At 43.0% G+C, this 12698-nt stretch overlaps 1 protein-coding gene across 1 annotated transcript in view; it reads right to left on the bottom strand.

The window, feature by feature from the left end:
* The window catches only part of LOC144943756 (ubiquitin-conjugating enzyme E2 E1-like), a 66123-nt gene that overhangs the window by 9854 nt on the left and 43571 nt on the right, over window positions 1–12698 (bottom strand). The window contains exons 4-5 of the mRNA XM_078871560.1: window positions 2634–2766; window positions 232–379 (exon numbers count right to left, since the gene is read on the bottom strand). Coding sequence (XP_078727686.1) covers window positions 232–379; window positions 2634–2766 — 281 coding nt within the window. The remainder of the gene's footprint in view (window positions 1–231; window positions 380–2633; window positions 2767–12698) is intronic.

The raw sequence follows: 12698 nt of genomic DNA, 5'->3' as shown, positions 1-12698 counted from the left end.
AAATCTCATCCCATCCACTAAGGCCCCTGGTGGTTCCACAATCTCCCTCCTGCCCAGCCTGGCTCCCACGTGACGGCCTCTCCCAAGCCCACCCTGCCACCTCACTGGATTCACCCAACACTACAGCAACAACTGCTACAGTGACTCAGCAAAACTACCAAAGGTCAGCAACCATGGGGCAAGGTTGGGTCCAGCAGGCACCACGGACACGCTGCAGTGCCCTTAACTCACCAGGGTTGCAGTCGGTGAGCAGGGAGCAGATGGAAAGCAGCACCTTGGAGATGGTGAGTGCCGGGCTCCAGTTGTCTTTCAGGATGTCCAAACAGATGACACCCTGGCTGTTGATGTTGCAGTGGTAAATCCGTGTACGGAAAGTCACCTGCAGAAGAAGGGTATGCAGACAAGAGTCACAGCTCGTTACGACAAGTCCCGCAGCGTCTGTAATGTCCTTTCGGATTCTCAGACAGGACCCATATTTGCTTGATATGAACAAGGCCTCGTTTTTACCTGGAGGTTGAGCAATGCCGAGGGGCCTGGCATGGAAGGGTGTCTGGCAGTGACAGTAAGTTGAAGACCACTTCTAAGCTGGGTGGGGCATTATGTTTAGCGCCCTTGACTCGGGATTATAAGGCAGAATGCCGGCCATCCCCTAACATTGGAAAGGCTCTTCTCCCAATTAGTCTGGCTTAAAGAAGTTGTCCCTTTCGATTTAAAGCTTTCGTGACTGCAGGGATTCATCTTCTTGGTTCTTTCAGTAAAGTCACGTAGAAGGGAAATAATAAAATAATACAAATAAAATTAAACATAATAAATAAGTAAACCCATAATAAATAATGAAATATGAGCTGCCAAGCTTGGTGGTGTTCATTCAGACGCTGTCTTTCTGACAGACCTGTTCTTCACCTGAGGACGGCTGCTTGCGTTGTGGCCGAAACGTCGTGAGAATTGTATTTTATTATGTTTTATTTTCATTATTTCCCTTTTATGTGACTTTACCGAATGAACCAAGAAGATGAAGTTGTCCCTGTTCAAATATGACCAAAATAACTCATTGATATAAACGTGTACAGCATGTTGCTCACGACACGTGTGACGTAGGAATGCATTTGAATGTAAACTCAAATGACCTTCAGAGAGAAAGCTGCTCTATATATTGAACATTTTCAAAAAGTTCCTTCAAATATCTGAGAAATGTGATGATAGTTTATAGACTGCTCATGTAATATGAGCCAGTGTCCCCTTACCCCTTTGCAAACACTTCAAGCAAATTAGTTACATTTATACATCTTATAAAATGCGACGCAGTATCATGGAGTTATTAATCTCTGAGATTAATTGTATTATATTACCATTAAGTGGGGCGTACACCGAGGTTGTTTAATATTCCAACAATTCAGAGCCTGAAGGTTAATACATGTCCATTCAAGAATAGTTAGCTTTAGGACACCAGTGAGCTTCTTTGCGGTCTGTGTGTCAATGTTTTGTATTTGAGAATTGTACAAATAATGTGGCATTATGACAGCCTTTCTGCTGTTAATGAGTAATTTTGCGTATCAATTTTACTAGCACATGATAAAATGTTAATAATTGTACGTAATTAATCATTGTGAATGTCTACGGTATAAATGTATCACGTGTATATTTTTTAATGCACATTACTAGGGGGCAGCTCATCCTCACCATATCGTTTGACACTCGCCAGACATCATTCCGCAAAAACTCACAACTCGCACTCACCAGACACTCAACACTCCTCATAGACACTCACCACCCTCACCTGACAGACATCAGACATCCAACACTTTTCAGACATCATTCTGCAAACACTCACAACTCACACTCACCAGATACTCACTCAGCACTCCTCACCAGACATTCACCAGAAATCACTCACCTGACACAGACACCATGTATGGGCACGTTTTGTAATTTTACCATGAAACTTAAGATAGATATTAAAATGTCAAGTGGGTATTTAATGTATTAATCTATGTGTTTAAATTAGAAAAACTATAATATCTTCCATATTTTGTTTGTCTTGTTCCACATTTCTAAATGCCCACGACCATGTATGCTTGAGCCAGTGCAAACATGTCTGGCGTGTATCAAAGGATTACCTTGGATACATGTGTATTTTAAATACAGGGTCATGTATAGTCTCCAGAAATCCCAGCAGTAAAGTGTGTGTGCGTGTGACAAAGGTACAATACCTTTGTGAGTCTAGTTTGTTGTCCTTCCCCTGTACCTCCGATGAGCACGGGTTGTTATGTACGGTGCCAAAGAAGTTCAACATGCATATGTACATACGTACATACCTCTAGATTTGAAGCTTTCGTGACTGCAAGGATTCATATTCTTAGGTTTTTTCGGTAAAGTCACGTAGGTAAAAAATTTAAATTAATAAAAGTAAAATAAAAATAAAATTAAAATCACGATGTTTTGGAGGCACGATAGCTGTATCAAGTACTTGATACAGCTATCGTGCTGTGACGGTTCCACCTGAAGACGGAGGCTTGTGTTGCCTCCGAAACGTCGTGATTTTTATTTTATTTTTATTTAACTTTTATTAATTTTAATTAAAACATTTTACCTATGTAACTTTACCGAAAAAACCTAAGAATATACGTACATACCTTGGGGGGCTTAAAGGGGTACTCGGGGGTGAAGGTGATGTCCAGAAAGAAGACGCCCCCCTCGTACACCGAGCCTGGCGGCCCCAGGATGGTGGACCTCCACTCGTAGATGTTGTCTCCCTTCGGGCCAGCACTGCACGTGGCACACACACCAGGTACAAGACAAATAGCTCCCCAATAAGAATTGCGGACAGCAGGGAGCAATCGCTACGAGCGAGAACTCACAAAGGAGGCAAGGCACACGAGCAGGTAGTGTGGTTGGTATCATGGTCGGCTGCCACTGCGTATCCCAGGACTAGCAGGGTCACGGAAGTGTGCTAACCACCATTACCACACCCCCCCCCTCTGCCATTATCTAACACTGCACGCACACACAGACACAACAAGCTGCCATTTGCAACTCAGTGGCAGTCATTGCACGCCAGTGTGTACCATATCTTGCGTGGAAAAACAACATGCTGGCCACAAGTCAGAGGACAGGCACAATCATTGTGTATAAACGCTCATTAATGGATGAAAATGTCTTAATACTTAAAGGACTGCAAAGCCATTGGCAGTAGATGGCACCTGCTCACTACCTGGCTGCCTTCCAGAATTTCCATGGTTCCACGGCGATTATGAGATGTCATTTGCACCAACGACGCAATATAAAACTAAAACATTATTCTTATGAGTTACGAGACCAGGGAGACTGGAAGATGCACCATGATGACAGCTCGTCACCTCGCCCACTAGGTCAGCTCATTGTGTTTCAGCCACCTTGTCCTTTCTTCAATGAGCATTGGACCTCTACCTGCCTTCGCTGTGGAACGGCGCTGTCGCCAGCCAACCAGTATCATCTTTCACAAGCCTCCTCCACAAAGGCCCATTATCTTAACACTGCTGGCACCAGCCATATGCAAGTCCGCTCGGCACCAGCTTCTCCTGCACAAGATCGACCCTTCTCTCTAACCTTCCCTGAACTCATCTAGCCTGCAATGTGTCGCTAACAAGAGGATTGCTTGACGATGCAAAGTGCGCCGGCAGGTGCTTCGTTTTTAATGGGGCTAAACTTAATCTTTACAGCAAACTCCAGGTGACACATTAAGGTTTTTAACTCTTCGGAATAGCCAGCATTCACCAGGTAAATCGCATACACGACATGGTTAACCAATGCGAAGCAATCAGTTGACTTCAGCAGAAGCCACATCCATCATCTATACAACCACAACATGGGGGGGGGCCCACGGTGACGAAATGTTCACTACCTTGCCTGGTTTTTAGGTCGTTGGTTCGATCCCGACCCTGGACGCCTGTATATTTGGAGTTTACATGTCTCTCTCCCCGTGGTCGCCTGAATTTTTTTCCGGGCCCTCGGTTTTTCCCTCCACATTGAGAAACATGCGTTTAGATTATTTGGCTGCTATAAATTTCCACACAATAAGCCACTTCGCTGAGCTATCATACGTGGACAGGTCGCTTCTGCAAAAGAGATTTCCAGCTCAGAGTGGGTCTTGCCTGGTAAATAAAAAAAACTGTTTAGTTTACAACATGTTCACTTAAGAGCCCCCCAACCCCCTTCCTCAAGACCTCATATAAAATATTCTGCAATTCTGCAGACCCAAGCAGGCTAGATATGATGGGATTGGCACTCCCCCCCCCCACCCCCATGATGTTAATAGGTGTGGCAATGAAAGTGACCTTTTTGACGGTGTTTTTACCACAATGCTCCTGAAGGCATAGACAAAGCAGTGTTTGATCGGCGGGTCCATATTGCCGATTTGCACTCGCAGGTTAGTAATTACCACGTGCCGTACATAAGTCGATTGCCTCCTTGTTCTCTCCTACTGCTACCATCATGGCCATTTCTCTCAAGAGATTCAAGCCACGATTCTGCCTACAATTTCTAGAATTTGTTCTATTTGCTTGACTGACTCCTGCCGTCCATGCAACAGACTGATGGCAAAACAGCATTTTTTTTCATTCCTGTCTTGCCTCGCACAGCACAGCCTCTGAACACCCTATGTATGTTATCTTTCTAAATGATGACGTAACAAAAGATCTAGATGTCTGGCTGACATCGGAGTAGTGCTATAACAGAGGGTGAAAGTTTGGATTAATGCCCACTTTAAGAAGGGACAGCCAATAAATGTCAGCCCTTATTCAATCTGCTGCTGGATGAAGGCCTCCCCATTTCACGTCTCGTTGAGAGTGTTTTTAAGACGATACTTCACCACACTGTTTATTGTGGGTTGGTTAAGGGGGGCCCAGGATCAGTTCAGATATCGCTTACAAATTGTGCCAGCTCTGATGAGATCAAACTCAAGCCGCTGCGTTAATAGCGTAGTGTGCAGAACACTGTTCCACCGATCCATCCCACCAAATGTCATGGCAAATAATTTACTGACATCACCTTGTTTGTGTTAACTGAAAAAAAAATTTGAGCTTAATACATTCCTAAAATGTCTCTCGATTGACATAACATATCTGGAGAATCTGGCGTATAATACATTCCACAACGTGGAAGAGTCACGGGAAGATAATGCATGGTGGGAAAACCTTCAATTTCTACGCTCAAGCTCTTTAAGGCGCCGGTTGCTCTTGCACGCAGGTCATAGGGCCAAGGCTGAGTGCCACACGTCTGTGCGTACTACTGTTTATGTACTACACCTCTGTGTGTGAATACAATGTACAATACAATTTGGATTCATACAGCATCTAAACACAGATGCGGCTCATGGCGCTGAATGGCGTTTCCTGTCAATGTGGGCCCGCTAACATGCATGGCTGTGTTGTCAACGCTTGCCCTTGAGTCATCTGTGCGTGTTGCATCGGCGTTTCCATTCCGTGAATTGTTCCAGTGTGTACATTCGGTGATTTTATGGTGAATATATCTCTGCCCCCCATTGATGATGGAACGATGTGCCTCAATGTGTCTGCAAATCATATATATTGCCGAGTTTCAAGGTCCACTTTAATTGTGTGCTCGTGCGAGCACCCCATTGTAGATTCACCGCATACTGCAGTGCAGCATGAAGGTTAATGGGGATGCTTCCACATCCAGCCATTGCTTCTTTCCTTCTGCCAGATCCACAAATGATTGCAGTCCTCGAAGGTCTGCTCTAAAAGCCCATCCATCATCTGGTTTCAGGTTTTCCCCTCCATTGTCTTTTCAGTTTCAGTTTTCAGTTTAATTTATTAGGTAAATATAACCCTGTGAGCCATGCGGCTTTTGACTCGGGTGCAACCGCAACAAACAAAAACATGAACCAGAAACATCTTAAAGTGACTACACGTAACAGAAAAATCCAGGAAAAAACTGCAAAGTCTTCCAGAAAAAACACCGTATTTCAACGTTATGTGCAAAAATCCCAGTGGGATTCAAGTCAAGCAATAACAACCATAAGACAATGCAGATTAAAGTTATCAGGCTAACTCTGCACTACAACAAACTAACATGGCTAAACAAAAAACTTTTCAAAATCACCAAATAAAGCTATAAAAACAGTGATCGACTGAGGCGAGGCCATAACCAATTCAGACAATAGTCACCTGGTCTTTGCCGTGAGCGGGAATCTAACTGGTTGGCCGACTTCGTGGCGAAGTGTGTTCATCACGACACTACCGCTTCCCACATTTACACGCTCACGCAAAGACAAATATCCCGCAGCACCTGCCCCGACAGCCTTAACAGACTGTTGGGGCAGGTGCTGTTAGCGAGGACCTGTGAAGGCCAGCACGGCTTGGCGAATGATTTATTGTGTGTGCGAGAGCTTGAGAGGGTGGGCAGGTGGTTTTGTGAGTGATGTATTGGTAATCTTGATTGGAAGCTTTTGTGACTGCAGGAATCCATAGTCCTTGGTTCTCTCGGCAAAGCCACGCAGCCAGAAACAAAAAAAAACAAAATATTTTATCTCCAACTACGCGACTTCCCCGAAAGAACCAAGGAGCATGATTGGTATAAATACATATTCTGATTAATTTGTACGTTGGTATCTGAATTCAATATTTGGACAACAAAACATGTTTTGATTTGAAGCTTTCGTGACTGCAGGGATCCATATTCTTGGTTCTTTCGGTAAAGTCGCGTAGAAGGGAAGTAATAAAATAATAAAAATATAAAACAATAAAAATTCTCACGACGTCAAATTTTCTTGCTGTGGATTTCACACCTGATGATGATTACTTGTGTTGCAGTCGAAACGTCGTGAGAATTCTTATTGTTTATGTTTTTATTATTTTATTATTTCCCTTCTACGTGACTTTACCGAAAGAACCAAGAATATAACAGAACATGTATTGACATTCGTATTCATGTGTGTTATATACGAAGTGTATTTGTTGGGGTGTGCGTGTGCACCTTCTACCAACAGTCTGTTCAGAAGAGTGCGCGAGGCGCCTGCGAGTGGTTCGTGTGCTGGGCGGCTCCTCTCTGATCCGTGTCAAGAGCACTGGGCGCTCACTGCCTGTAATAAGAACCTGGCGCCTCTTACATTTTGCAGACAACTCTCTCCCCGCTCATCGCAAACTCCTCTTGGATTCTGTATTGTAACATAGGTCTCCCCCTTGAAGAAGAAACTTGCAATCTCAACCTTGCTCTTATCTGCAATAACATTGGTAAGTTACTTAACTCTATGCTGCTGTGAAATTCTTAACATTTTCCTCGTGCACCTACACCCAGCGATTGTAAAGATAAGCAGCGTACCAGCATGTATCCAAGTTTGCAATCATCGTGTTCAGGGCTGTCAGGCAATAGTTTGTCATCTCTTGGGCAATGCTGAAGTACATCTGACACCCATCTCTGCACCTTTTGGCGTCCTCTGGTCTAACACCGTTTGAGACGAGGCTCAAAAGAAAGCTGTCTCTGGTGTGGACCAATCCGTATCAAGCACAATGCATATATTATCAGAGTACGTTTTTTGTTTGCATTCTGACCACAAGTATTGTGGTTAATGCAGACATGATTCCTTGTAAAAAGGTTTCAGTTTTGCTGCCAGAAAAAAGGGGAAAAACCTATTCTTAGATCTGAGGTTTGTCTGTAAGAATTACATATATTTCATGATTAAATTGCCATGTATGGGACTCTCCGTATCCATTCTCTAGGCGTCATTTTTAAGCATACAATATCACGGCTTAACTTGAGTAAAGTTCACCCAAGCTCAATCCAATGTTCATCAATCATCCGTTCATTTGTTTCTTTATACAATTTTTTTTAAGTCGTTCAATTCCATTTACACACTGGGTTTACTTTTATCTCCGCATGTCTTGCTGTTTTTAAGTATTAATTACCTTGAGCTTAGTAGTGGTTCAAGAGCCTTATGGTTATCTGGACAACTCTATTCAATGTTCTTTCGAATCCTAACACTCTACAATTCGATTCCCTAGGGACTAATAAACTCACTCTTAAGTGATTATAGGCACTTCTCCCTCTGATAAAAAAACACATAAAGGTTGCCACTGTTTAAATAAGTGGAGTTCTCTCCTGGTTTCCTCACCTGAGTCAACGAAGTCCCAATTAATGTAGTTTTCTCCATTCTATTTTCTACGAGGTCTGATTCACCAGAAACCAGACAGGTATTTAGCAATGACTAAATCCTGAAGGTTTCCTCTTTGCATACAGCACTATATTGTTGGACATGTTTGTACTGGTCCAATACATACATCGGTTTAAATAAAATACAATGTTCCAGGAACGAACACACTCTCGCGCCGCTTGAACAGGGTTACGTTCACACCACAAGTAACCGCGCAGACAGTTCACAGCCTTGGGAAGCAGCGATGAATGAACAAGACCCACCAAGTCCATTGCTTTGAAAATGTGTTTCTGGGACACGATGAGTCCTTGGAAGACTGTCTATTAAAAGACCCCTTAGATCTAAACGACCATGTGGCAGAATAGGTAGGGAGACATTCAGTCCTTGGAAGACTTTCTATTAAAAGACCCCTTAGATCTAAACGACCATGTGGCAGAATAGGTAGGGAGACATTTTCATGTAATATCTAAGACCTTCGGAGGAGGTCACATTACGCTTCCAAATACACAATATACGTTTAAAAAGCTATCGCGTTCAAATGACTCCCCGCATTCTTTAGCACATGTTGTCACGCAAACAATGCCAAGAGAAGAGTGATAATTTTGTCCACCATCGGGTAAATACGTCCCCGAAGGGGCTCACAACTCCTGCCGAGAGCACTCACCCAGCCACTTAAAACGACTGGCAACCAATTTGAAATGGCCATGCTGCACAACATCCCATTCCACTGAACCACTGAAATTCAGCCACTAAGCTTGTGTATACAGCAACCATAAACCAAGTAAGTGGCTATCGTGAACAATCATATTGTCTGGCCTGTGGCTCAATTCATTGCATGCACAACATGTGTTTTAGTCTGGGCCCAACTGTCAATGGCAAATGTGACAATGACGATTATATTTTATTGCGAAACGGGCCTATGTGAGTTTATGGCCTTTTTCCATTTCCCACTCAATTACTACAAACGTGGCAAGGCCATAATTGCAGGTAGCACCGATGCGTCAAGTCAAGGAGTTGAAATAATGAGCAAACGATGTTGAAAGCATTACCGCAATCACTTTGCATAAACTGCAACAGCAGTCACCAGCGGTTCGTGGAAATGGGAGTCTTGCAGAAATTGTTGAGAGACCGCTTTTGCAAAGCGCGAAAGGGACGAGAGCCAAATTGACGACAACGCTAACACACACCGTTATATAATCTAAATGAATCGACCAAGAGTGGATCTTTGCTGTTGCGTTATAAGCCATTGCTACAGTTCCGACATTACCACATGCAAAAGAAAAATATATCGGAAGGAAAAGGCCATGCGGGAGGGCGTCACAGTTTGGCACCAGCTATCATCGAGTGCGGTCGTGTCGCTGCAGTTCTCCGAGGTGAGTACAGTACACTGTGATTAAAAACAACGGCGCTACGCCTCTCGAGATCAAATAAACGCCGAGCCGCTGATGCGTTCTGAGATTCAGGGGTGAACGGGACACCCACCCTGCAGTTGCAGATGTCTTAGAATGGGAAAGGGTTCATGATTGTAGCAATTTTGGTTGGTATATAACAATTGCGTTTAAGTATGTAATAACTGGACATTAGTTTTATTCTTACAATTACGTGCCTTGATGAGTATTTTAAAGTGGGCCCAACAGTCAGCCCGCATAAGGTTATTATTATACTTCTATGAACAAATCGCATAGGGTAATTTATTTTATTTTAACAAATGTTCAAATTGACTCCCATTAACATTCATGTGCGCATAATTTTTTATTGTACGAATTTGAGAATATTTTTTAAGATTACTAATGTAATCTTTGAAAATGTATCAATTATATTTCATCCCAATTCATTCAGGGCTCTTAATCGAGTTTTGTATACAACAGATTTGAGGTGACCCCCACAGGAAAAAAAATGTATGTTCATAATTTTCGATTTAAAGCTTTCGTGACTGCAGGGATTCATCTTCTTGGTTCTTTTGGTAAAGTCACGTAGAAGGGAAATAATAAATAATATAAATAAAACATAATAAAATACAATTCTCACGACGTTTCGGCCACAACGCAAGCACCTATCCTCAGGTGAAGAACAGGTCTGTCATTCAGACGCTGTCTTTCCGACAGACCTGTTCTTCACCTGAGGACGGCTGCTTGCGTTGTGGCCGAAACGTCGTGAGAATTGTATTTTATTATGTTTTATTTTGATTATTTCCCTTCCACGTGACTTTACCGAAAGAACCAAGAAGATGATGTTCATAATGATAATAGATATAATTCTAGATTTGAAGCTTTCGTGACTGCAAGGAATCATATTCTTAGGTTCTTTCCGTAAAGTCACGTAGGTAAAACATCAAAATTAATGAAAATAAAATAAAATAAAAACAAAAATCACGACGTTTCGGAGGCAACACAAGTCTCCGGAGACTTGTGTTGCCTCCGAAACCTCGAAGAATACACTTTTTTTAATGCCAGTGTTGAAATAAATTAAACCCCATGCGTCCCGATTAGGCCACCCAGAACACCCGATTGTGAGTGCACGCACACTCATGAGTACATGGATATGCGTCGGTCTGGTAGAGGAAGCGTCAAACATCATCTGGGTCATTAACAATCACTGATATCCTCCAAGTACTTTATGTACCAATGTCAGTTACACCAATAAGAGGTTTCAGTAGAAGGCAGGTTCTTTTCAGATTAATTTGACTCATGGACAATCTAATTCGAGGATAATTCAAATGCGGGAAATTGCATGACATGTATACACATCACACAAAACTACCTACAACAAATTTCGAGGTAATTGGAAGCTGGCAATAACATTGTCTTATATATTCTTGAAAGCACACACAATCCACGCTTCAAGTATGAGGCTTTCACGCAAATTATGTTATAACTTCCCATATTGCCGCCATGCAGGCTATCAGAGCTCATGTAAACCGTAAAACAACTGCTGTTTTCTTCAGAGGTCTTGTGCTAGTTTTTAAGAAGGGATATAACGATTTATCCACGCTACGATTAGAACATCTTTCACGGTTTGGGGGTCACGGTTCAATTCGAGAATCCATTATTCGTATCCCTGGTGGGCAAGTTGAATTTATAACGGTATGAATATATAATAAGTAGTAGTAGTATTAAAGTGTAACTATATGTGAATCAATCCTTACAAACACAACGTTTCGCACGGACACATTGCGGGTGATACATTGATTTGCCAATACCTTAAAAACGTTATAAACAATGCACTAATCACGAGCATTTCTAGTGAATGGAGTAATGCATGAGTGATAACCGTGTGAAGGTGATCGTTATTATGTGTGCGTGCGTGTCTCGCTTTGCCTCGCATTCCTCCAGCGAGGCTTAAACACGGATCTCTACGCTACACTGCAATTCAAATGGCATCTAACTTGCTTTCATGGAATAATTGAATGAAGATATGGGCAACAGACACGAATGAAAAGGTTAATTACACGTAACAGATAGAGCATAAGAGAGCACAATCCATGACAATGGCTCAGCCTTGCTGTGGCACACACCACAGGCACGATGGGCTGCGGCGTTCTCATTGCATTCAGTGCGAGTTTGCGTGCGCCGAGAGTAACCACCGCACCACAGCGCAATGAAACGAGGCTTTAATTACATTTATTTTTTAAAATAATAACAAATGATGTTCCTGCATTATTTATGGGACTTTCCAACTTGCACTTAACTCTCTAGAGCACAACACTTTAATACCCAAGTGCACCGGATAACCCTTGCAAATTCACAAAGGCTTCCATTTGGTTGTAATCAGTCGCTTTGCAGCGTGCATAGCAATTATTGCACTCAACGCAGTGATACCCTAATTCACCGTAATGAACACCTATCAGATCGCGTTTGACTGCACCCCATCTCTTTCGAACTCGGGAAGATTGGCCGGCTTGAGCAATGGATGGCGTTTGGATATGTGAGCCCCTTGCACTACTAAGGGGTTGTTGTAGGGCTGCAGTGGAACAACGTGGTGGGCAGCAGAGGGCAGTGCAGCCAAATCCATTGCTGTACCGTACTTCTGTGTTCACCCCCCCCCCCCGGGCACAATGACGGTATTGTATTTTTTTAGTTTGAATTAGGAACATTTACAATATAGGATTAGCTTTGGCTGTGTTGTATACGTGTATACCAAAACCAACTCACCGACATTAACATTGGCACTGTTATCTGAGGAAGAAGCATACAAGGGACTAGCATTTTGTAAAATGTCGTCTCAGCCAACATGTCAGCTGACTGCCAGATCCCACAAGCGTTGAACAGCAGACACCCAACCTCCAAGGTTTGCCCTCAAAGTTTCCCAACATTTGGCTTCGTCTTCCCTTGATCCCTATCCACTCGGTGTACACTTCAATGGTGGTCTGCATTGCCTTCGATGCTCCAACCTGTACTCCTGGCTCTACCCATCAAGCTGTTTTGCCAACAAAAGCTACCACACCTATTGTTGGACAGGTGGCTTACAGGACTCATTGCAGCATGAACACCCAAGTGCTTGGTCCTGTCCATCTCGTTGGTCTGTGCGACATGATTTGGCAATGATTCCGTAC

The sequence above is a fragment of the Lampetra fluviatilis genome, chromosome 2 (genome assembly GCF_964198595.1).
Source record: "Lampetra fluviatilis chromosome 2, kcLamFluv1.1, whole genome shotgun sequence".
Taxonomy (NCBI): Eukaryota; Metazoa; Chordata; class Hyperoartia; order Petromyzontiformes; family Petromyzontidae; genus Lampetra; species Lampetra fluviatilis.
This window is presented reverse-complemented; position numbering and strand designations above follow the sequence as displayed.